The sequence below is a fragment of the Acromyrmex echinatior genome, chromosome 2 (genome assembly GCF_024713525.1).
Source record: "Acromyrmex echinatior isolate Ae372 chromosome 2, ASM2471352v2, whole genome shotgun sequence".
Lineage (NCBI taxonomy): Eukaryota > Metazoa > Arthropoda > Insecta > Hymenoptera > Formicidae > Acromyrmex > Acromyrmex echinatior.
In genome coordinates this window covers 19291868-19319634 of record NC_141853.1, presented here as the reverse complement: position 1 = coordinate 19319634, position 27767 = coordinate 19291868, and the positions used below count along the sequence as shown (strand labels likewise).

The 27767-nt window shown below is 32.6% G+C and overlaps 1 protein-coding gene across 3 annotated transcripts; it reads left to right on the top strand.

The window, feature by feature from the left end:
- The first annotated feature begins 16 nt into the window (after positions 1-16).
- Positions 17-27193, top strand: LOC105143542 (serine/threonine-protein phosphatase 2A 56 kDa regulatory subunit gamma isoform). Of its 3 annotated transcripts, none has more exons than XM_087403371.1 (9): positions 17-216; positions 391-453; positions 16156-16330; positions 21216-21418; positions 21909-22303; positions 22385-22718; positions 22781-22999; positions 23370-23594; positions 23702-27193. In XM_087403371.1, exons 1-9 carry the CDS (start codon positions 214-216, stop codon positions 23849-23851), a joined length of 1767 nt encoding a protein of 588 aa, XP_087259497.1. In that variant the 5' UTR covers positions 17-213; the 3' UTR covers positions 23852-27193. The 3 variants fall into 3 exon arrangements, with proteins under 3 accessions (XP_087259497.1, XP_011050230.1, XP_011050231.1); XM_011051928.2 differs by lacking the exons at positions 17-216; positions 391-453 and adding exons at positions 9683-10348; positions 11902-12252; XM_011051929.2 differs by lacking the exons at positions 17-216; positions 391-453; positions 16156-16330 and adding an exon at positions 19793-20072.
- Positions 27194-27767: the final 574 nt, after the last annotated feature.

Genomic DNA, 27767 nt, shown 5'->3' with positions numbered 1-27767 from the left:
CTGTTCCATACGATAATCCGTTCTGTGCCCGTTCGGGTCGTCTCGCCACCGACCGGGATTAATCGCGCGCGCGTTGCGCGATCGGTCCGTGTTCGGATTTTCGATTCATTTCTTGCCGACGCGTACGTCGCCGACGGCTACGACGACGACGAAGACAACGACGAAGACGTGTGCTACTGCTGCTCAATCGGCCGCGCGCCCAAGACGAGCGCAATGGTATTAATATTCTCTGTATCTCCGTCCGTGCGTTCTCAACGACGCTCTCCCACTGTCACGTTCTCTCCTTCTTTCTCTCTGCGTTTAACGTTCGCGAGTGCGAAAGCCCCCGAGAATCCTAACGCGACGCGCCCCACGCATCACTACCGGCCACTCACTCCGCTTCTGTTCCAGGAGACGGCGAAGAGCGGCAAGGAGAAGACGAAGAATGGCAAGGACGTCGACGCCGTTGACGAGGTGAGGTTATATTGTCCCTCTCTCTCTCCCTCAGTCTCTCCTTTCGTCACTCACCGCGAGTCTACTCCTGTCATCGCGGATTATCACCGTCTATGAACCGCCTCGTGCGATTTTCCACGATGCACGTTGCAACACGTTCTATTTCAACAAATGTTTCACTAGGAAATGCATTCCGGTGTAATTTCATGATGACGATGACAGGTTGGCCGCATGGCTAACCCGACATCTTGCATCTCTTTTACTTGCTTTTTGTCCGCTATCTTGATACGGGAATCTTCTGTGCACAAGCATCGGGTGAATATTTGAATTATGTATAGTGATCATATCTTTTTTCCCAAATACAGAAACGTGAAAAATGAATAATTTCTTCATTATTTTCAAATAAAAATTTTTACTTTTTACATTTCCATGTTAGGAAAAAAGTGTTACATGATTGCTATCCAGGATACTTGTAAATTTAAAGACATATATTATAAAACAGGTCATTGAAAAAAGATATTTTAAGTTATCTTCAAAGATAACTGATATAGTTATCTTTGTACGACATTGATTGTCAGTGCTACATAATGTAGTCTTGAAGAAATAATAATATAATTTTGTTCGTCACACTGATAAGTTTGTCGATTCACGTGACACGTACAGTTGCACCATTTATAATATATAATTTAATATGATTTGTAGCTTCTACAACTATTGATTGTGAAAGTATATTTATATAATCAATATTAATAGTATGCTATTATGTTATAGATAACATCCTTCAAAGAAATGATAATTTGTTTAGAATGACGATGGAAATGCAGGAAGTAAAAGAAAAAAAAACATTTTATGATCAGAATTTATTTTCTTTCATGTACTTTATAAATACTAAATGTAATTCACAAAAAATATTAAGATTAAAATAGATGTGAAACACAACTTTTTATATTAAATATCGTGTATGATTTGACAAATACGTATTTTATTTTTTAGTTACGTACTTGACTTCTTTCACGAGAATGTAACTTTTTCTTATAGTTAAATTTTTATAGCAAATTTAATATAGAATCTTTTTCAGATATCACAGTTGAATAATGATAACAAAAGTACTGTATTCTTAATATTATTAATTGTATTTATTGTGGTACTATATATTCCCTAAACGAATCAATCAGATACATTCAATCATAAAAAAATGATTTTGATATTCATCAAAAAACAATTAAGAATGTCTGTTAGCTTAATCTATCCAGTTTGTTTATATATTAAAGATTTTTTTATGAATCTTTATTTTTTTTAAACAACGATAGAACTCTTCCTAATTATTTTTTTATGTATATTATTTAAATGATTGAATGCGTCCCATTGGCAAGAGGATCGTATTTGTTTAAAGAATATCAAAATTATTTAATAGCAATCGAATATTTTTGCCATAGCCATTTTCCTTTTGTTTTTGATAATTTCTTAGCATCGAGCGATAAATATATTTTTAACAGTCTATAGCTAGAAATGTATTGTGTTTGCAGCGAGGAGCTTGTAATTGATCGTTCAATAAGCAATCTAATCGCGAATATTTATTCATCGAGCCAGATAACGAAAGTTATTGTATCAGAGTTGAAACAGTTCCGCGCTAGATGGCGCTCTCCGCGACACTTTAGACTCTAAACTAAGGATAGGCAATGTTGACATCCAAATGATCAATTTAAAAACATCATTTTTTTTTAAATAATATATCGGAAACATTAATGATAATCGATAACTCGTAATTTCTATTTTTATAGCTATTTATAATATTTGTAATATTAAATTAACAAAATTAAACTTCGGAATTAAATTTGGATAGACTTAATTAGTGATTGATTCAATCAGTTTGCAGCAAAATTTCGAATTATATAATTTATTATTCTCAATTTAATCTTTTTTTCATATTAAAATTTATTCAGTGTTAAACTACATAGAATTAATAATTCCATTAATTCTATCCAAATTAATAATTTTACTATTAATAAAATAGTATAGATATCTTTCTCTCTCTTCAGTTAACTATCTATCCATTAATCAAAGTTTTATCGAAGTTACACTAAGGGCCGGTTGTTCTATCTTCGGATAAGCTATATGGTAATTTATCTAATCAAAAAAAAAAAGAACGAGAACGAAAACACGAGAGTAAACTAAATCCAGTCTAAAAGTATTTAGCTACAATAAATGAGAAGTATCAAAGAATTAAGTATAAAAATTAGGAACGAGAAATTAATTTTGACGTAGTGATATAATATTAATTAAATAATTTTGTACATTTTCCAGTAAAGTCTAATCAATTTTTTAAGAAAAAATGTCAAATATTAAATAATCTATTAAACATCTATTTCAGACATTTCTATTCATAATGAACATCATATAATATTACAAAAAAACATAATTATTTATATCTGTTAATATAAATAGGCAGCGTTAGTAAAAATACTAAAAATACTAGCGATTAGCATTATTTTCTCAAGGAAGGTACTATTAATCTGTTTAATGAGACATGAGGGGAGGGGGGGGGGAATATATTTCTTTTGGTGCGATAATATACAATATTTTGTATATTATTATTCTAGTACACTCAACTTCAACCTATTTTAGCATTTTATGTTTTATCGTTTAAAAATGCAGTTTTAGTTTTGAATATATTAACAAGATATAAAATTTAAATATATACAAATAATTCTTTAACAATAACAAGGTGTATGTTGAGTTTTTAGACTAATTAATTCACTTGTAAAAAAATATCGTCAAAATATGCCATATCATAAAAAAATTGTTTTTGGACGGAATATGTTTTCCGTAGTGAACATTTTGATATTTTCTTTTTTTTTATAAACTCATCGCCCGGTATTAGCGATATGATGCAAATTTTTTATGCAGAATAATAACATTTCGGAATTAAATGCGCTCTTCCTCTATGAAGATTCAGTTATACAGGGAACCGTTTTACATAATTCGTTTGTATTCTGATTAACATTAAGTTAATCTTCGATCGTGCATGAATTTTACATTTCGTATCTCATCGATATAAGATCGATATCACATGTTAATTTTGCACGTAACGATAACGTGACGTTACGTAAACGTTTATTTGCATCATTAACATATACGATTTCGCCTCGTTCATTCTGTCAACTACGAATATGAAGATCAAGTATAAACGAATTGCGTTCTTTTACTCTATTTTTATATACGTTATTTGGATCATATCATTATTTATTTATCAAAATAATAACATTTATCACAGATTATTCGCCAATAAGTATGAAATAATTCTGAAGAAATCCACAAAGATTTTCATAAATTTTACAAAATCGTTCCGATATCTGATTTACTAATTTTTCCTCTTTTTATTTCCCTTGTTGATGATTATACAGAGGCATCAATGATACGAAATACGAAATTGATCGGATGCCAAATTGCATACACGAACGCAAACGTATACGTACACACATGCATGTACAAGTATTATGATTATTATATTTGTCCATCATTTGACGCCGCATCCGCCACGTGATTCGTATCAAATACTATAATTCATCAAGCTGATATATATAAGAAAGTTAAAGTTAAAGGGCTGTTCTGGTTGTTATGACAGATTTTATCCATAAATTCGGATACATATATGTGCGATTCTTTTTTTGTTGGCAGCGTCAGCCGACACCTGACGATGTGACGCTGACAGTCGCACACGTGACAAGACATATTTCTAAAATAAATGTCGCAAGAAAAATTATATGAAGCTTGAAACGGCATGGCCGCGATGCGCTAGAGTGGAAATCGCACTTGTATGTTCTCTCCAAGTGATGCAATTTGCGCGGCGCATTAGCACAAATACTTTGTATATTTACATGTGTGTATATTGAACCAACGTACACACGACTGCCACTTTGTCGTGGCGCTTTTACGCACAATTTTTCGGAGAAGACGATTCTTATCGAAATTTTCCGTGCTGTACGACTAACGCCTGTTTTCAATGTATTGGGTTGGAACAAAAATTTGTAGCGGTATGAACTTTAAAATTCAAGCAGCTGTAACTTTAACTTTGTTAAAGATGAACGCTATTTGAATTTTTAAAAAAGATTTAAAAATTTCTACTTTCGAAAGATCGCTATGTCTTTTGAGTTTCTGTGAGTTTGACAATTTTTATATAAAGAAACTACGAAAATGGGAATTTTCTTCTCGCTTTGTGGATCTATAACGTGCTTCCAAAAAAAAACTTCTGAAAATTTTCGACTTTTTAACATGCAAGCTTTCCCTACAAAATTGTTTTTTATATTTCTAAGATCTTATATTTCGAATTTTTTATTACTAAGTTATCGTGGATTAAATAAAAAGACCATTTTGACTTAATTGCGCATAACTCCATTAAAAACTATCGCGCACTGCAATTTAATAAACAGATTTTTACAGCTGGAAGTTTGGAACTTTGTTTTATTGAATGTAATAATTGCCAAATTTTGTTAAAAATAAGTACATGATACAAATGTAGTAGCACTACGAATTTTTCCAACTCAATAGATTAACTTCGGTTTTGAACTTCTTCATTACTTTTTAAATTCTAAAAAAAAAAAGGTGAAGAGTAAGTTAAACTATGGTTAAAATTGATCTACATTGGTGGAACGGATATAAATCGATAATACTGCGCAATAAGAGGTATACATAAAATGTAAATACAAATGACAATAACAATCTTAAATATACATCTTAAATAATGACTTTAAATATGAATTTTATGTTAATATAAAATTAATGTAATTTAATCCTTTAATACCATATTATGGAAACAACATACTTGGGTATAATGATCTTAATTAATAGAAAGAATTATATAAGTAATAGGAAAAGCATTGTTAAATGAAAGCCGGATATGCCATACTCAGGCCCGACTTTTTATTTTCTGATTAATTTGCGGTTTAGATTTAATTTCACTTAACTTTATGATAATTTAAACTTTGTGTTTTTCTAGATATGATTAATCACTAAACTGATAATTTTGCAATATGGTAATTTAATAAAAGTTACTACAAAACCATCACTTTAGTGATTAATCATAGCTAGAAAAAATCGACGCAATACAAATGCGTAATAATTTTTATATTATTATTAAATTAAATTTAACTAGTAAATGGAAAAAGCGGAGTAGCAACCGAAAGATTAACACTTCTTAATATGCCATGAATATTTATCTTCAATGATATTAAGGATCATTTAATCACTTTTAACTCAGAAATTATTCATGGGTGGATATTTTTTATTCGATTAGCTGGAAGTCGAATAAGTAATATTTGCGTTTCAAGATATTCTGTCGTATCTAGAGAGAGAACCAATCGGAATTTTAGACGTGACGAAAGCATGTGACTTCTCATGATTATACTGTGATTATTTTCGGGTTAGTGTAGATTCTTTTGTGCGATGTATGCAACGCTCTCATTAATGAGATCATACAAAAATCTCATCGGTTGTCCCGCCTACCCGATAAAACCAGCCATGCGATGAAGAACAGGCGTATCTTTCTCTCTATTTCGAGCGACGTGCAAATAGAAAGCGTGCTAATAATACTCAATACTGATGGGGTGCATTCCAGGCACTTCTGTATCGCGACGACTTTTTCGGCGGCTTACCAAAGAACCCAAGTGCATGAAATTAGCTAGATCTTTTCTGAAAGCGAGATTTTCTAGTGATTTTCTAGAGATTTTCTGTGAGAATCGACAAGAATGTAGAAAAAAAGAGGAAATTACAAGGTATATTCGAAATAGCATGAGATTCTAGGTTCAAGAAACAGGTAATGTGAAATATCCGTGTTATATAGGCACTTTCTTTTGAGGATTTTGAGAAAAAAATCTAATTTAATTCAGATTCGAAGAAAAATCGTTACTCTCAAATGTAATTTTTACTGATAAAATTTTATGTTGTATTAAATATTATATAAAAAAAATTATTAGGAAATCGTGGAAAAATATTTGACGTAGAAAAATATTAAATGGAAAAATATTAAGCAAATAAAACGGTACAATTTTTTTTTTTATCACGATACACCTCGAGTTTCATTCAGCAAAAGGATTGAGAAGTTTAAGTGAATTTTCCGATACACTGTTAAATCTATAGAGTCAAATTTAATCTAATGTTAGTCGCCACTCCTAATAAAATATACCGTTATTTTTTATCAAAACGATAATTAAATTTAATCACTATATTGTCAAGTTGACACACTATATAGTGTCAAATATAACCATTGTTTTAATATAAAATAACGATAAGATTGAGTAAGAGCAATGGCGTTAAGTTAAATTTGTCCCTATAGATTTAACAGTGTATGGCTATTAAAAATTGAATAAACGTCCGAGAATAATTTCATAAAATACATAAGAAATCGAGCGTGGGAGTTGACATGCACATATACTTAAGGGTTGAGAAAGGGCGATGATCCGTGGATCGCGCGTTCTAACTGCATATTTTCACCTTGGAATTTCTCGATCGTTTCCGAAAATAGGCCACGGCTGGAATAACTGTAGCGTCAGATCGACCAAAAGTTATGCTTCCTGTGAAACCGCAATCGACTTCCGTGCCGCAGAATATAATGGCCGCTTATATACACGATTATTCGTTAGATTGACGTGCAATAATGGGGCGGGTACGTTTAGCACGCGTCACCGTAACGCGATGACAAATTGCGGATAGGCCGTGGCGCTATGTCAAATAATAGCGTTAATCGATTCACGTAGAATTGTCGGGCACGATGTCCAAGAAGTGATAGAACGATGCTGTAAATATTCCGTCGAATAAGAGAGAGACTGAGAAAAATTCGAAACGTCGTAGTGTTCAGATATATCGAACAGTAATCTTTATTAGTACGATCTCTATAAAATAACACATTTATAACGAAACATTTTCAACAATCTTTTTCTCTTGAGAATTTTTAATAGTCGGCAGAATCTAAATTAAAGAAAAATTAATACACGTTGAATAATACGCGAAAAGTCTCAAGTTTATCTTCGCGCATATACCTTTTAACATTTAAGAAAATGATAATGACAAAATTAGCTTCTTTGTAAAAATTTCAAATTACGAAATGTGCTATGACAAAATTGATCGATAACACGCAGAAGGAAATGACATAATTACATTCAGAGAAAAAAAACATAATGGCAGCTAACAGCTACACAAGTTTCATATGTAGAATTAATATACGTAGGTAATTAAACTGTTTTACAATTATAAAATAGTTTGTTAATTTATAAAATAGTTTATTCGACTATACTGAGAAAAAAATTGTTTATTTGATTAAATTGATTTTGTTTCTTTTTATTTCTTTTGATGAAAAATGAAACATTATATTTGATTCAAATACATACATTCTCCAATGAAAGAAATAAAGACTAATTAATTCAGTCAAATGAACTATTAATTTAATTAAATAAATAAATTTTTTTCTCAGTGTAATGTATATTAATTCTATAAATAAAACTTGCATAATTATTATTTTTGTAATTATTATTATGTTTTGCTCTGAGTATTACAGATACTTTATATATAAATTTTAGATGGATTGTAGATTACAAGATCATTTACATTGAATACGAGTATAAAAAAATCATTTTTTGCGTGGATATACAATTTTGCTAAATATAGTAACCAATTATTTGATCGTTTTATCGGATAACAATTAATTTGCATCTATACTAATTACTTAACTAGTGACTATTTTCAAAATAATCGGTTATTTATGTACAGCATGTTATATTATATTTATATTTTTCGGGTTAGAAAACTTCTATCTCATATATTTCTATCCCTTAATATGATTATATGTTATTTCGTAAAACGAGAATTCAGAAAATTGTTGTTTAACATCTGTAAATTTATTACGTTATATACATGAGATTGCACGTAAAATCCCGTCATGAATTGTAGATAGGTGATATTTGAATTGGACTCAATAACAATTGGATGTCTTGTTGATAAAATATGTAGCGGACACACGTCATATTTGTCACTCGTTAATAACTGCATGTGATCACGTCAAGCCGGCGGCTCCTGCATGTTTTCGCATGCACGACGCATGCATACGTTGCACCTCCCACAGGTATTCAGAAATAGTAACCGGGCATTGTCATTTCGTCACGCGGCGCCTAAAGCCGCTTCATCATCATTTGTTAGGAAATACAAGTATGACAGGGAAGTGAGCTCGGCGTGTTACAAAAGACCTCTACGTTCATAATTGTTCTATTGACATGTTTTCTGTTAATACTGTAATAATATATCGCACAGATGAAGATACATTTCATCCATTTATTAACAATTATTATCACAACGAATATTCCAATAAGTCTAAAGAATTCGGTTAAAAAATTATTTACTTCTAAATTTCAAACGTTCGCAAAGCAAAAACAAAAATTGAACCGATTAAATTTTTTTTATCTAAACCTTGTATTTTTTAATATAATAAATTTGTAATTTTAACATAAAATTTGAAAAATCTTAAAATTTATATTTTTTTGTATCTTCAAATGTTAAATACTGTTTTCTAAATATTAAGTATTTCCGTATACGATTTGATTTTATAATAAATTATTACCGAGAGAAAAAAAATGAAAAAATTTTAGTTTGACGTAAGAAAAAATATCTCGTATTTAATAACGAATTAAGTAAATAAGTTAGGCAAACTCGGTACTGATACATATTAATACACAAATTGACGTAAAGATATGTATAATATAAATTTAGAAACGAGATAAACTACGAAATTCTTAGTACACTTTATTATACCGTTAAATAAAATATGTATTTAATTCGAATTATTTGCATTTCACTTTTACATTCAAATTAATCAGTATACAAGAGCCTTAATATGCATCAGTGCGTGTTAATACGTCTAATCAAATACGTTAATAATTTTTTCCAGTCCATCTCCGCTCATCAGAAGGTTGGTGCAAATCCAGGAGCAATATCTTCTTTCTAGACTATCCTCTCTCGTGCCGATTGTACGAAAACATTGGAAAGAAACTCGCGATATGCGTGTTCATGTGTCAGATAAAACGTAATTCCTCATAATTAGCGTGAGGGTTAAGGTCGTACGTGGTGGCCTTGAACGATCGGCGTCGATCGGACGGCGACGGCGGCGACGGCGTGCCGCGAGAGCCGATCGCGCTCGCCAAAACCTGCGGTGTGTGTACACGAGAGTGTCGCAAGTGGCTGGCTGCTGCGATTCTCGGTCACGAGTACACTTCTGCCGCTCGCCTCTGACAGTGCGCTCTCGTCACCGTCGCCGTCGCCGTCGCCGTCTTGAACTCCGACTCTGGTTCCAACTTTGATTCCGCCTCTGCGAAACGCTTCTCGGACGATCTCGGGCGTTGCGACGTCGGTGACGTCGCATCGCATTTTTCGCCTTCGCTTACGTGGCGTCTTGCCTGGGATTATTTTTTTCCTTTTTCTCTCTCTCTCTCTCTCTCTCTCTCTCTCGGCCACTGGCATCGCGACGGGCGAGTTGTCGCCCGGAGGGACTCTCTCTCGCGCGGACGAGAGAAAATAGTGTTGTCGACGATTTCTCGAACGAAAAACCGGACGAAGAGGTGACACGTTCCTCCTTTACGATACGTCGCGAATAGTGCTGTCCCCGAGTGCTACATCGTCGCGCGCGCCTTTGTCCGTCCCGCCACGAGAATATTCCGCGTTGGACATCCGCGTGGGGAATATTTATATCTATTTATATCTCCTCGCGAGGATACCGCAAATTCTTCCGAGTTCTATGAGGCTCTGAGAAAACGTCCACTTTTCACTGTCCTCGTGAGTCGCGATTTCTCTTGATTTTCGAATAGAATCACTCAGAGAGTTAGTCTAATGTTTCATACGAGATATTCATGAGAGATAAATAACACTCGATCCACAGGTGAGACAACTCTATCATTGCAAAAGTTATTTATTTACCGCAATATATATTTTTGTTTGCAAAAGATGTGATTCATCAAGCTTGGAAATTACACTGAGAAAAAAGTAAACTAAAGGCCGCGCGTAACTACTCAAAGTTACATTATTATGAATAATGAATGTAAAGTTACAATTATGAATAATGTATTAGTACGACTTTGTCTTGGAAAATGTATTCAACAATATCATGATATAGATAAAGAACGTTTAATATGAAAAATACAGTTCTTGAAAAACTTAGCGATACGTTATCGGTATTAACTTCAAGTTACATCACGTCGGGCTTCTTTTAAAGATTGGTACTGGGAAATATTGAGTTACAAAACATCGCGTGACGGCCAGCGACAGAAAGATAATATTTACTCCCTCGTCACTTTCGATTGTCGACTAAAATACTCGCAAGTGTGAAGCGTCGGATCCATTATAGAGTCTGCGGTGGCTTTTCCTAATCTTGGATAAGGGGGAAGGCCTATTTCTCTCGCCCAGATACTTCGTTCCACTGTCTTATTTTTGTACACGCGTCCAACTTTACGCGCGTAAATTGGCTGTGAGAGAATTCATCGTTGTTGCAAATAGATCGAGCGTGACACGTGTACTTGTTAGTAATCGCTGAAATAGTTTATCTCGTCGATCACTAAATTGAAAATTTTATAACAATATTGTGATGCTAGAAATATCGTAGATCGAGGATTATAGCTTGAAAGTTTTACTTTGTCTACGAGTGCATGAAAGAACTGTTTTGCTAAAGTATCTAAAAATTTAGCTACACGAGAAAATCATTTTGCTGAAGTATCTAAAAATTCAGATAGACAGATCTGAAAATGATTTTATTGGATCATCAAAATATATAGAAGACTCAAGTATGATGAGCAATACTGCAAAATGTTTTGACATTCTAGCAACCAATTTGAGCGTCCTATATAATTATTTTGACAGTTTAACAGAATTATTTTCAGATCTATGTCTAACTAAATTTGAAATATTTCCGCAAAACTGTTTTTTTATGCATGTAGGTATACATCTAAAAATAATTTTGTTACACCATCAAAATAATTATTTAGAAAATTCAAGCATGATAATTAAGCAATGCTACAAAAAGTTTTGACATTTTAACAGTTTGAGTGTTTCTACATAATTATTTTAATAAAAATTATGTTTAGATCTACAACTAACTAAAATTTTTAGATATTTCAGAAAAGCAGTTTTTCCATGTATAATTTCGAAATAATTATATTTGAATGTTCAAACTGATTTCTAGAATATCAAAACTTTTAACTTGTCCAGTTTGAATTCTAATTAATTTGATAAAATTATTTTTCGCTCTGTAGCTAAATTTTTAGATATGTATTTTAATTTGAATAAAAATTCATTCTTTTGGTATACGTGTGTGTATAGTCTAACATGTCTACAAGTCTTATTTTCCTCGTTTTCGGAAAGAAGACTTTTCGGCGAGATCTCAATGCACTCTTATGACAGAAAAATCGGTTTGACACTTTGAATAAAAAAAATTCCCAGCACGTTCCTGGAGTTATTTCGCGGAATATTCTCAGGCATGCATTCGGGGATGCACTCTCAGGTGCCGGAGAGAAGAAAGCGGATATTCCCGGTAGTACGTGAAGTGGATCGACTGTTCGACGGCTGTGTGATTGAGATCCTCTTCGTCCCGTGAGAAGGGAGGTCGCGAATGCGAGGATCATGTTGCGTCGTGACGCTACGAGACCGTTTTTCCTGCGGCTGGCTGCCGTCCTGTGCCGATAGTGAATTTCCTTCCTGGACCGATCGTTGTTCCGGAAATCGCACACTGGTATGCAGAGTAAAATGCAAACGTTCACCGGGCTCGCCTTCGGAAACGTGTTCAAGAAAAAGGCAGGTTTCTCACACAGCGCCGGTTTTAGTTGATGCGTTCTGTTATTAGATATTCAATAGATTTAAATGTGGCATTCTTATATGAAAAACTGAAAGCTGAATCTAGAAATGACTTCAAATTTGAAAAATTTAATATTTTTTATTGAATATCTTCATTATTTGTATGTTATCATGTTATTAATTGATTCGTGATCGTGATAGAATCTATATTTTTATCTTCTGATATGATACGTTTCATGGGAATAAGTTTTTTATTTATCACACAAAATTAACTGTATATGGTGATTGCCTACTTTCTTCTTTAAAACTATTAAACACGATAATTCGTACATCAATTAGTGTTTTATTATTTGTATTGGCAAATATATGACGCTTTGAGCTGTCACTTTTTATATATGTACGATTTTACAAATTCCGAGCTTATTACCTTTGGACATTGTCGAGGATCAACACACTATTTTTAAATAATTTTCAATAAGATAACAATTCTTTTATTTTGCTCGCAATTTAATGTGCGCGATTGAAAAGCAAGACCTTTCCTGATTTATCAGTATATATTTATCACATGTGACCGATATGATAACCAAAGATAGAATAACTTTTTAGCACACGATAGATTCGATTGCGCGGAATAAAACGTTTATAGATAACCGCGTATGGTCGATATCGAATGCGTATTAATTTTGTATTGATATAGAACATCGTCGTAAATAACACATGAAAGTATAACACTTAAGACTCAAGAAAATAATCAAAGATTATTGCGTTGCAATCAGTGAATTTTTCGTTGTCAAGATTAATGACTTCTTATCTTTCTCATTAACCTTCGTTTATTAATAACTTAAATTAAAGAATTACATACAACTTAAATTGAATTTATTTAATTATATTAAATTTGAATTTATTTAATTTGACGTATAATTAAATATGTTTACTTATTGTAACAACAATTTAGTTTTTAAGTATTATTATTTTACACATATATTTTTATTATTGTATTATTATTTACATACATTTGCATATATTATAATGTATTTAAATTTGCACCATTGCAAAATATTAAAATTATTCCAATAGAAATTAATACATATTACAATTTATATTTTCAACAATAATTGCGTGAATCCTAAAATAAATGAAATTTTTAATCCCACGAATTATAGTTTTATGAATATCATGCCTGCAGTATATTATATCAAGTTGAGTATATAATTTAATTTAAAAAATTAATATTTTTAAAAGAGGGTAAATCTAATGATAGCTTAACGAGATAAAAATAGAAATCTGAAAACTAGAACTTTAATCATTTGATTAAAAACAGGGCAACTGTATATCAAACGGTACTTCGCACATAATCATTCTCTTTTATCATTACTGCTGCCGCATTCATTCGAAATAATGAATGGGTTCTGATGAAAACGAGAAATGCCATTAGGAAGATGAAAGAAATGAAATGCATTTTGCATGTCCCTCGATCCCTCAAGCGGAAATTCTTGGTAGAACAAGAGTTCTAATAGTAATCTTTGACCGTGAACTTCCAACACTGACCGACCTTTCCTCGCGTAAAAACATTAGTTATAAACCATTATTCCCTCATACAAGGCCAATCAATTGATAAAAATTAATTTACGCCAAAACTCAATACACGCAACAAAAATAAAACAATTTATTTACATATTTTATATTAGAATGAAGGTTAATACTATAAAAATTATATTATGAATGTGATTTTAAATTTTTGAATGGGAATACATTTTTAATTTTTGTAATATGTTATTTTTTTATTTTAGAACAGTGTTTGTAATTAAATAGTTTAGTGTTTTAAAACGATTAAAATGTCTTTTGGATAATAAACATTTTAATCGCAAGCGACAAAGCATTCTTTGATAAGTTGCTTCGTCGCGCGAAATAACTTCCGCATTTTATCGCACATTTATGACGCGTTTTACGAATCTTTTCAAACTCTCAGAGAACGATAGTAAACAGTAGATTTCACTAGAAGACAATGTGAAGGATCGTCGACTTTGTTTATCAAGTGTACGTGATTGCATGCGCATATTCTGAAGACACTACAGCGACCAGCGACATGAAAACTCAGACCGACGAGTGACGGTAACTTCGTAATAGTTCATCAGATCATGTTTTACATCTATTTTTATCTGCAATGTGCGGACACACATTCCACTTTACTACACCTCTTTAGAATACGTTTAACTTGCGTACGTGTACTACCTGTCATCATACTGCGCAGATGCGTTATTGATTACGCAATGTTGCAATATTTTATCATGCATTCAGCAGCGTTAGATATTTTGACGAACAAACTTGAAAGTAAACTCTTATTGAAGAATATTTTACATGAACTAATTATAGATCAATTTTCCAAACTACGTTTTCCTGTAAATATCTGAAAATTTTTATAGGTCATAGTTCTCAAGTTCTTGATGTCAACTTTGTGAATAAATTATTTCCGTTTAAATTTGTTAAAAACTCTCGCCTCCGATTTCCTGGTTGTTACGGATACAACCGATCTAGAATGTATCGTTGAAAAAGTCGGTAATTGCTAATTATACATTCGATGTTAGGCGCGAAAACTTTGAAAGCGGAACGATCGAGAAAGTGAATGATGAAAGCTTGTGTAACTATTATAGTTGATCGGTTTTAATAAAGCGAGAAGAAGAGAATCTGATTGGATTTATTATAGGACATCAATGTGGTTCATTTGTTCGCACTCCAAAATAAACCAAGACATTTGTCCTTTCTTCGCTCATTTGAATAACCTGCTTTATAATTATAATCGAAGATGATTAAAGGAAACGCTGTTCACATGTGGTTTTTTTTTGCAAGATTTTACGGATCCATTGCGAATAAAGTGATTAACAATTGTATATGCAATATATATATATATATATATATATATATATACTTAATGTAAAGAGATTATTTAGACTTTTCTTTTCTCAGTATTAAATTTAATTTATAAAATTTCATTCATGCATAGTTTGCTTAAAATTGATAGATTTATTCTCTCGTTTTTTAATATCTAAGAATTCTAATAAATCATATTCCTAGAATTCGATATTATATAATTTTATAAATAAATTATTGTTTAAATTTATATTAAAAAATTTTAAATATATATGCTTCAATGAGCATTCTTTCATTTCTATTTTTCAGTATTAAATATTAAATATCTTAAAAAATTAGACATTTACTAAAAATTTATTTAATTAATAATTAAGTATTAAGAATCTGAAAAATTTAATTCGTGAAAAAGTCCTCATTTCTAATTGATTATGTTTGAAAAATTATTTGTGCTGTGACATTTCTGTTTGAAAAAATTAATTAATCGAAAAGAACTGTTTAGAACATGACACGTATGGACATCCTGTATTTCCCATCCTGACGAAGAGATAAAGATATCACCTTTAGTTTTTGTACGGATAGATGTGCCATAGATCGAGAATCATGTCACTTCCTCGCGTTCCATTTATGTAATATTAATCCGATCAATGAACGATCAATGATCGGTATTTCAAATTAAAATGCGAAGATAAGTAATTGGATTAAACACGTTAATCATATACTCCTATTTAAATTTAATTTACATTATAATTTCTTAACTCAATTGAAAATAGAGATTGGACATTATTGTATATTAGAAATTTATTATATTTGTAAAGAGAATTACAAAAGCGGATTTATAAAAATTATAAAAAAATTCTACGATAAATATAATCAGAAATACAATTGGCTTTAAAAAAATTTCTACATTTATTTATAATCGGAATAATAGTTCCTTTTTATCTGAACTTTACTGTATAGTTACTAAAATGTTTATTCATCCATTAACTATCATTTACAAGTTTTATATTTATTTTTAATATCTTTTATCTGCTATAGGCAAACAAGGTGACCGGAGGACCTCCTGTGGGCAACGCACCGCCTCCGCCTACGCTCATCAATAAAATCAAGTATCAACCTGGTGGACCTGTAATCAAAAAGGATAAACGGCAAAGCAGCTCGAGGTTCAACATATCGAAAAATCGGGAACTGCAAAAATTGCCGCTGTTGTCCGGTGAGTCATTCAATCAGGAATCTAATTCTTTTTACAATACGATAGTACGATTAATCCCATGTGATAACTCTATCATTCCTGTTAGATCAAGTAAAATAATATTAGCGATCTTTTTACATTTCTCACACTTGTGTCATTGATGATTCACATTGTAATAAAAATGAGAAGTAAGTATGTCATATCTCGAACGTGTTTACATATATACATCAAACTTGTTTTGCGATTGCTGCAAATGGCTTGCAATCTAATATCGACTTGATCAAGTAACATAAAGAAATCGTACAAGAACCTAGTTCACATAACATTCCGATCATAATCGAATAATTAGATCAGGACAGAGATCGAGTGCGCGGACGCATAGGGTGAGAAGCATATAGGGTGAGAAGCACACAACGGGAAAAGTGGATAAGAAGCGAAAAAGAATAACAGACAGGATAGGAGAGGGAAGGAAAAGAAAGAAGGGCGGCGACAAATTGGTCCGCCTGCCCTTTCCCAATGTAATGCCGGTCAATCGAGGTTGCGAGACTACCTCCTACGTCAGAGTCTATCGATTGCGTGCAACGAGGGTCGCGCAGGCGCTCCGGATTCATGATTCCCCGTTTTCCCAACGTAAACAGTCAGGTTCCACCCCCTCTTCCCCTCCTTTTCATCTCACGCCTTCGTTTCGACCATCCCTTTCTAATCCTTCTCTTCCAACCGTTCCGAGACCAGCGCCCGAACATCCGCGCGGCACCCTCGCGGAGAACCCCACCTGGTCGCGGCTCTACCTGCCCAGAATCTCGGCGAGGGGGGTTGTATCGACCTCGTGACCGATCGAGAGATGACCCGCGAGATCCCGGCGAGGACCCTCGAGTTCGTTGAACCTGGTGCCACTTAGGCGAATCTCACCCGCCAGCCTGTCCCCCTCTTCTCGTCGCCTCCCGCCCCTCACGAACGCGGTCACCGGGTTCCGGGGACCCGCGAGCCGCGAGGACGCGCCGCTAGTGCTTGCCGGTGTTTCATAAGGGTGGCTTCGCAGCGCGAACACCCCGAGAGAAAGGTCGAGAAGAGCCTTGCTTTCCCCGGCCGATCGATTGACACGAACGAAGCAACAGATTGTTGCGAGCGTTAAACAACGACGGAAATTAGTGGCGGATGGACTCCGGTGGTGTCAGGGAGGTTGTTATCGCGAATCCGTTCAGAGAAAACTCGGTTAAGGACGGGCGCGTCCAGCTCTCGAAGCTTACGGAGATCTTCGAAGTCGTTGAGTCTAGCAAAAGTGGATTATTTCGAATGAATGTCGTAAAACATATCGGAAATAATTGATAAAAATTATCGCTTGGTGATTGATACTTTATAATCGGTTAAAAAAGGATAGCGGGTATTCAACAGAGGAGTGGAGAAAATGTTTAAATCAATCGATGAGTTGAAAAGTTAAAATTTTCCTATTAGAAGTTAGTGAATTCTTTTAGTTAAAACACTTTCGATCGAAAATTGGTGAGTCTTCTGATTTAAAGGTTTCCCAATTGAGGAAATGAAGTTTAGTGAATTTTAAGCTCGGAGGAATTCTCAAAGATTTGGTGAGTTATATAAATTACAAACAATGTTTCGAATTTAGTGATAAATGGTATAAAAATTTTAATAAGAGATTAAATATTAACATTTATTTAAATCTTTATCTTTGATACATTATACGTGGAAACAGTTAAGATATGTAGAATTGCAATGGAATTAAAATAGAATTGAAAAATTGAATATGAAAATAAAATTTGTATATATAGGTATTTTATATAATTTTGAAAAATAGAATTTATTGACGTACGCTTTGCAAGAAATAATAAGGTGAAAGTTAGAATTATTAATAATTAAATGATTCATCTTTGCAGAATTATATTGAATACTTAAATAACTTGAATAAAATTGATAATCGTTAAGTTATTGATGTATATATATATATTATGGAAATACTGATAATATTAAATATACTTGTATATTATAGAGGGACAGGAAGTTAATTGAATTTGTTAATTTGCGGAAAACAACACTCGTAATAAATTCCACGCATAATTTAGCACGTATTAATTTGTATACTTGTAAAATTTATGTATACAATAGTTTAATATTATATTGCTTACGCTAAAATATTAAATTCGCTTTGTGCGAAAATATTCTCGCAACTGTGCTGTAACAGACGATTCGTGTTGCATCAAAAGTACAGTTACGTTTCTGCATGGTTTGGCAAAACGCGTAAAACCACGCGCGTTTCCTTCTTAGCGGGATCTATGCGGAAAATAACGTGGGAAGCCGGTAAAAGTGACTTGTCGAAGGCCGACAATCGCCGTGGCTTAATAAAATTATGCGTCGTATTTCGTTGAGTAAATTGGCGGATGATTGCGAATTACATAATAAAAACATTCTCCGGAAATTAGTTTCCGTCCGAGTAGGTTAAATCTATAAATCCGGGAACATATTAATTGGCAAATCTGAATAAGTTAATTTAATGTTATTTAATTAAAACAAAACAATAATTTTTAATTATTATTTTTTTTATATATATAATACAATATTTTCCAAATACATATATGGTTTATACAATACAGAATAGTTATATAATTTAGAAAAGTTATACATATTTATTGCCGGTACATTTTGCCGGCATTTCTACAAGTTTGTGATATTCAAATATTGCTGCTAAAATTAAGGAAAATTGTATATAACTTATCGTATATAACTTTCTGTTTAGTTTTTTTTTTAGATCTGGTTCCATTAATGTAAAAACTAAACTTTAATTTCGATTCTATTTACTCTTTACCTTTTTCTAAGTTTAAGAATTAGAGAAAGATAAACAGTAAATTAAACCGAGATTAAAATTAATTTTACATTGGTGGAACTGGGCCTATTCTTATGGACATAGATTAACTTTATTCTCGGTTTAATTGACTTTTCATTTTTTTCTAATTTAAAAAAAACTAGTAAAAAATAAAAAATAAGTTAAACTAAGTTTAAAGTTAATCTACTTTGACAGAAACGGACATCAGTCAGATAAAGAACTCTTTCGGCACTCGAATATTCAATTAACACTAAAAATATCGAAAAATTATTATTAATCAGTTTTATTTTTTAGATTAATATATTTTTGATGTAAAAGATAAGATTCTGAATTTTGTTAATTTTTCAATAATTATATTCTTTATATTGATGAAATATTTAGCTGATATTGATGAAATATTTAGTTTTTTATCGTATTTTTTATTTTTATAATAATTTATTCTCTTGATCCTTTTAATGAGTAAAAAATGATATTTCTATTATTAAATAATTTCGAAATAATACAGGTTTACTATAATATTTAAAAGCAATTATCGATGTTTTATAAATAAAATGCTATGATTTGACGCCATATTGAAAAAAACGAAATCATAGAATATTATTAATCGCGATTTTAACAGGAGTGTGTTGAATCCAAAGTGTTGCAAATTATAAGTAGTTATTGAGACTAAATAGCAAAACGTGTGCTACCCAAGTTCAAGCATCTGAAGAGATTTACCAATGAATAAGGTGCGAGTGTAAAATCGGTATTGAACATAATATTACGCAATGGTTCATGTGGGTGGAATTGGCCCATCTCTGGGTGGTGCTCTGCCCAAAAGTCCCAGCTTTCATCAGGGTCTTGCTTTGGCGACGGTCTTATCCCAGGACTCAAGCAAGGGTTACCCGGTGACGTTCGCGCTGCACTATCAACCTTTGCAACCTCTTCTAATCGGTAAAGCTCTCTGTCGCTTAAATCAGTTCATTATCGCACATGATTTTATTATAGAACTAATCTGTGCACCTGATTTATTTGTTATTGATAAAACGAAAGATTATATTGATAAATAAAATTATTGAAGGATTAATTTAGCACACTTTATTTTCGTAAAATTTGTATTTTGTTGTTCAAGAATGTGATGTCCATGAAATGGCTCGAGGTGAATTCGGCAATCGATCTCGTTATGTCTATTATTATTATTATTACAGAGATTTCTAGGAATAGCAAACGATAAATAATGTCATACGGTTACAGTCGGTATTTTGAAGGCCATTATCGATCTTCCTTCAAAACCTATTCGATTAATAATCGGAAAAAGTAGAACACCTTTAAGATTTTAGATCAAAAACTTACTGCTGGCGGGCCATTTTATATATATATATATATATATATATATATATATATATATATATATAATTTGTATAAATATTAACTAAAGGCAATCCTATGCGACACTACGCTTTTTGTTCTGAGTTTAAGAATAGAACATTGATTAACATCTGAAATAACTGTCTATGCAAATCAAATTGTTCAAAGAAAATAGAATATAGATTTTGATTGCGTGCTGCATTTTTATCAGCAGCAAATTATATTCTGGATACTTGTCCTTCTTATCAGACGTCCTTTATTAAATTGATTCGACCTCTTTACTGAAAATCATAAAATTATTTCAAAAAAGAATGTTCTGCATATTTATATACGCGAAATATCCTTACAATAAGAATAAAACATACATCATGTTGTACATATATTATAAGTATTTATAATCGATAAGTATAAGAATAATCGATAATATTTTGACGCTGATATATGAAACATAAATTATTCCAAAGATTTAACTTCGTTTAAAGAGTCATTTCTCATTTATGTCAAGAAGGCCAGTTAGGCAGGCGGGAAAGCTATTCGTAGCAAAATAATTCAAACGAGAAAAAGAAGTGAACAGCACGAAAAGGATGCTTTCGAATGTATCCCTTCGTATTAGAGTGCATCGATATTCTCTTGTAGACTAATATGATTAATAGCCGCAATATTATTCTCGCTTCTTAAGGTACAAGCTGCCGAGTGCGGCGGCATTAATCACCGACTATCTGATTCCAGAAACACAACAGGTAAACGAGCGGGAAGAACTTTTTATACAGAAGCTACGGCAATGCTGCGTCCTTTTCGACTTCGAATCCGATCCGTTGTCGGATTTGAAATGGAAGGAGGTAAAGCGTACTGCTCTCCACGAGATGGTCGAGTACGTAACCAAAAACAAAAATGTTATTACCGAAGCAATATATCCCGAAGCGGTGAACATGGTAAGAGCAGCATTCTGACATACTTCACGTACGAGGGCAAGGAAAGTTCTCGGCCTGGAAAGTGAAAGAATAAGTTTTTTTACTTTAAAAATACATTTATTTGTAGCAGTACCATCTATGTTAGGCCGAGAACTTTTCCCCTTGCCCTCGTATATATGTAAGAGCATGAACTGTTTGAATTTCATGAAGCTTTTTGTAGATTAGAAATACAAAGCTATGTAAATGCTAAGAAATTAGTTTTATATAAAAATGTAGACCTTAATGAAAAATATAGCTGCATAAGAGTAAAAAAAGAAAAAGCAATTAATAGTGCTAGCAAGGAGCATAATAAAGTCAGAATATGTAAAAATATGAGAAATATTCTTAGCATTTACATTACTTTTATATTTTTAAAGAGGACATGAGATACATATAGGAACATAATCTAAATAATGGTATCTTGAGAGAATAAAGTTGAAAGGTTTTACTCAGACGATGGAAATCCTTGCAGTTCGCTGTGAATTTATTCCGGACGCTACCCCCATCATCAAATCCTAATGGCGCGGAGTTTGATCCAGAAGAGGATGAGCCGACGTTGGAAGCGGCTTGGCCACATTTGCAGCTCGTCTATGAATTCTTTTTGCGGTTGTTGGAATCACAGGACTTCCAACCGTCCATAGCAAGACGTTATATAGATCAAAAATTCGTGCTGCAGCTTTTGGAGCTATTTGACTCTGAGGACCCGAGAGAGAGGGATTTTCTTAAGACTACCCTCCATAGGATTTACGGAAAATTCCTAGGACTGAGGGCGTACATTAGGAAACAGATCAATAACGTTTTCTATCGATTTATTTATGAGACGGAACATCATAATGGTATTGCAGAACTACTTGAAATTTTAGGAAGGTAATAATAAATTCGATAAAAACATAATGCACAACGTTAAAAAATTTATAAGATATTTATCAGCATTTATTTTCTTTACAGTATTATAAACGGCTTTGCTCTGCCACTAAAGGAAGAGCATAAGGTGTTTTTGTTAAAAGTCTTATTACCCTTGCACAAAGCTAAGTCATTATCTGTATACCATCCACAACTAGCGTATTGCGTTGTTCAATTTCTGGAGAAGGATCCGTCGCTGACGGAACCCGTAATTAGAAATCTGCTAAAATTCTGGCCAAAAACACATTCCCCTAAAGAAGTCATGTTCTTGAATGAGCTTGAAGAGATCTTAGACGTCATTGAGCCAGCTGAATTTCAGAAAGTCATGGATCCGTTGTTCAGGCAATTAGCTAAATGCGTGTCATCACCGCATTTCCAGGCAAGTATGCAATGTTACTATTTTGTTTTGTGCGACATCTAACTTATGCTCACTTGTTTCAGGTGGCGGAAAGAGCTCTCTATTATTGGAATAATGAATACATAATGTCTTTGATATCGGACAATTATTCCGTCATCTTACCGATAATGTATCCAGCTTTTTATAGGAACTCCCGCAATCATTGGAACAAGACAATCCATGGTTTAATTTACAACGCCCTAAAACTTTTCATGGAAATGAATCAAAAAGTATTTGACGAATGTACAACGCAGTACTATCAGGTATATTTGTAAACAATTTACAGATCTGTTTTTATTCTTGCACTAGACTCTCTACACTAGAATTTTCTTTCTTGTTTTCGCTTAATATCAAAAAATTATTTCATTTTTTTAAGTTCCAAAAATGTACAACTAGTTCAGTTATAGAAAACAGATTTCATTAAAATGCATATGCTGTATAAATAAATCGTTAAATTAATTAGCTGTATTCAGCATTAAATAAAAATATTAAATATGTTTTGACGAATCAACTTCATAACTTCAAAACAACATAATTTTACATATGTTAATTTGATCTTGTAGAAAACATTAATGCGTTATTAAAATATTAATAACGCATTTATCATATTTATTTTGCTTTAAAACTTTGTAGGAACGTCAAAGAGAACGAAAGCTTATGAAAGATCGAGATGAAGCATGGATGCGCGTTGAAGCGCTTGCGATGAGGCATCCAAACTATACTGTGGCAAATAAAGGCACAACGAATAACACCTCCTATACATCACCTCAACATATAGATAATTCACCGCCTGACGAAGACGGTGACACGGATCAAACTCCGCTTACCTTGGAGAAAATTGAAGCTAAAGCTAATGAGGTATGAATTGATATCTGTTGTTATTTTTTATTTGAATGCTCTGTTATATGAAGCATTGTCAGCATGATATTCTTAGATATATCTTAAATAAGCGTTTTATTATACAGGCGAAGAAAATGACAAACGTGAACAAAGTGAAACCGCTTTTACGAAGAAAGAGCGATTTACCACAAGATTCGTACACAATGCGGGCATTATCCGACCACAAACGCGCCGATGAATACCTTGTTACACCGCCAGATCCTAATAATTGCTAGTCTCTACCACAACCACTTCCCATGTATCCTCTGTTTTGCTGTAGCAACATCGGAAGTTAGTTTTCTTTTTAGAAGGAAAACGGCGATAAGAACGCAAATGATTTGGCTGAGAGTCTCACTATGCGAAATCAGTTATGTATTGTCATTTCAATATATATCACATCATATTTGCTTTTTTTGATAGAAAAGAAAAGAATCCTACTATCCCGCCGCGCATATATGCGATTCAAAGACACAGTGTATAGGTACTCATAGAAGCTTACACAGAAAAAACTCGTTTTTTATAGAAATGCGTTGTATTTATTTCTTCATTATGGGAAAAAAACATTGCGATTAAGAGGATGTGTAATAGTATCATTATAAAAGACGCGCATGTAGTAAACAAAACAGGCTCTAAATACATTAGAATCGCCATCATCGGAAGCATTCTGAGGTGCTACCCTCTGCTATGTCTCAACAATAAGATAATATACGAATAATGTACGTAAATGAGATTTAATTGTGGATACTACGATTGTAATGGATTTGGTTCTATTCTATTCTACAAGAGATTTTATACACAGATGAGAGATATGTATGCGGAAATGTGATCGAAGATATACACGTATGTGCTCTCGATGTTGTAACCTATATTACTGCGCTATGCGAGCTTGTTGTGTTAACATTCTTGCGAATGAGGCGTTTCCATTTATGTGCAAATGATATATACATATATAAATATACGTACTTGCTTTAACACTACAGGCTCGTTGTAGTAAGAGAATAAACATAAATAAATGAAGACGAAGAAGAAAAATACACGCCGGCGCGCGTTATCTTAGGATGTATATGATAGTGCTATTTTAAAAATAATAGATTGCTACGAGAAAATCTGGATACTTCTGAGTGTACTACTTTTATATCTGTTGTGCCTAGATGCCTGTGGAAAAAAAAAAGAATATGCCTCCATGTGGGGCCTATACATATATTATGAACAGCAAGATTAAGCAGCGAGTTTACATGTCGCTTTGCCAAATATAATCGATATTACAGAATTTCAGTAACGCTTGCATAACATGTTGTGTTGTTAACTCATTGATCTTGAGATTAATTGAAAGATTATACTGTTGCGGCCCAGAGATAGAAGAGAGAAGAATAAAAGAAGAGAAGAAGAAGGAAGGTTACAATACAATTTAGTCCTTGCGCTGCTGGCAGGTTGTTACGTTAATAATCGAGGATACCTTGTTGAACATAGATAAAATAAGCACTTATATTAAATATTAGAAATTAAAACTACGAAGATAGATTTCTAAAATTATTTACTTATTAATTATTCCTATTCAAAAGAGAGGAATGGCCATTTCAACTAATTGAGCATTAATTAGTGATATAAATATCATTATAATTATTATATATAGTTATTGTATTATTTTTATATAGTAATGAATAATGACGAAAAATAGGGTAATAGTAATAATGTAGTAGCTGGTACATGTGGCAAAATGCCTTGAATTCGTTTAGTCTATTCGAAAATCTACGTTTTTCCCAAATTAGATCGATAATAAATAAAGAAAAATATATCGTCACATGTCAGAAAAAAAGGGGAGGTAGGAGAGAGGGAGGGGAGAGAGAGAGAGAGAGAGGGAGGAAGGGAGGAAGAGAATTCTTATATCCGCATGCAGTAACTCGAAAAGATATCGAATCAGATAATCTTCGCGGATGTGAATGTGTACGCCTGCAAAAACTTAAATCGAATTGTAAAGAATCGGAAAAGAAAAAAATAATCGTAATAATAATATTACTATTGATAATAATAACGCTGTTATTAAGAAAATATAGAATTGCCAGATCGTTTTAAAAAAATGTAATAAAAACGTTAAATCTTGCATAGTGCCGTGAGAGTTTTTTCATACGTATTTTCATGCGTAAAGCATTATAGAAGTATTTGCAATTAAATTATACCGATCTCGATCAGATAGAGATTTTTAAGCAAAATACGCGGATCTTATTTTTTTCTTGCGCATCTGCAGTGGACATTATTATGTGATATTATATGTTACGACGAAATTACAGATTTATACACAAATTACACAGAATCTTGAAATTCAAATCGGAAGTAATTGAGGGAAATCGGAATCAGGAGTATCTCGACTGAACGTTAGGATTAAAAAAAGTTCTTCTGTTTGTGATTTTCGAGATTGAGCGCATTCAAGAGTCCTCGATTGAAATTCACTTATATGTGAGACCTCGTGCGCAGTTTGCATTTCATGTACCTGCATATATATCGTGTAAATAATACAATTATTTTTAAACGCGCATTTTTCATTTTTAGTTCCAAAGACACGCTCGTTTCGATGAGCGTCATGTTAGAAAGATTTAACGCACTCTTTTTCATTATTTTATTTGTCTTTTATTTTCTCTAGATATACGGAATTTCTGTAACGTTACGAATTTATCAACAAAAATTTAGAGGAGAAATTTATCATTTTATTTTTTAACGTAGATTTTATTTAATTTTTTTTTAGCGAATTTACAATTGTACGTATATGTAATCACTTTTGGCAGATGCGCGCAATACGTATATACATGAAACTCTAAAAGAGAACCCAGATAATACAAAGTTCAAAATCAAAGAAAAACTTAAGTCTTAAAGACATCTTTACGAGAACCGTTTTAAACGACCCTTAGCCGTTCAATATTAATATAATTATTTTGATGCCCCTCTTAAGCAATTCAAAACAATCTGATAGCCGAACATAAATAATCTCCAAATAATCAGTAAAAGAATCATAAAAGTTTCAAAGACTTCTTTGTGAGAACCGTCTTAAGTGGCCTCTAGAGACATAATACTATACAATATCAAATATTGTGCAATAATATATTGATCGTCTAAAGCCGCTTTAAAGACGTCTTATGATTTTAAACATTGTTATCTGGGAAAGATCTCTATGTAAATGCATACACAGTGGCAATATTGTAAATGTCACAATTTGAATTCAGAGGGATGGAGTAAAGGAAAATCAGTATCACATAGAGAAGAAATATCAGTAACAGATAAAATTTTTACAAACATAATTTCACTGAAGACATGAGACATCTCGGTTGAAATAACACATTTGATATTTAAATTAATTAATATTAATTTAAACTATCCTTATGCCGAACATTATATGGAGCGCATCACGAATCCACAAGAGGGAAAATTCATTGCTCTCTGTGGATATGAGCAATTTCGTTACGTCCGTTCTATTTCGATGTCGTTCGAGCGATTGAATATTGAATTCGAGCGATAATATTTCGTACACGTATCTGCAATTTGTTAAAAACATAGTTTTATAGTAAATAAAGAGGATTACGAGAAAAGAGCAGAAGCATTCTTACGTCAAGAAACGTTCTTTGTTTGAATTTATGAAACATTCGATATCGAATAGCTGCAAAAGACTATTAAAAAACAAAATTTTTATTCTTAAACGTATTACAATATTTCCTACGACGCGATAAATGGCTGATAATTTTTATAACATTTATAGAAAAACAAGAAGGAAATTAGAAGAAAATTCTAATATTCTTTATCGCTTTAGCAATAAGTTTGTTCTTTGCAACTCTATTTCTTGCACGGTTTAAAAACTTTCCTCTTTTTCCCTCCAGATCGAAGAAAAAAACGAGAAAAGATGAACAGTGCAAGAAGTTTTGCTAAAAAGAACAAGCCTGATATCTCGGATCTGATTCCATCATGTAAAGTTAACTTCAATCTCGGTTCAATTTACTGTTTATGTTTTTCTAATTCTAATTAAAAAAAATAAACCGAGATTCAAGCTAATCTTACATTAGTGGAACCGGGCCTTAATTGAAAATTTAAAAAGATGTTTACAAAATTAACATATAGGAGCGGAGCACAAAGATACTGAAATATTTCTATATTTCGAAGATATAAGTA

Bases quoted from the DNA above. Each gene is read 5' to 3' on its own strand.
- LOC105143542 (XM_087403371.1), top strand. The intron at 454-16,155 runs GTGAGGTTATAT...TATCTGCTATAG, and splicing joins ACGTCGACGCCGTTGACGAG to GCAAACAAGGTGACCGGAGG. The intron at 23,595-23,701 runs GTATGAATTGAT...TTTATTATACAG, and splicing joins TTGAAGCTAAAGCTAATGAG to GCGAAGAAAATGACAAACGT.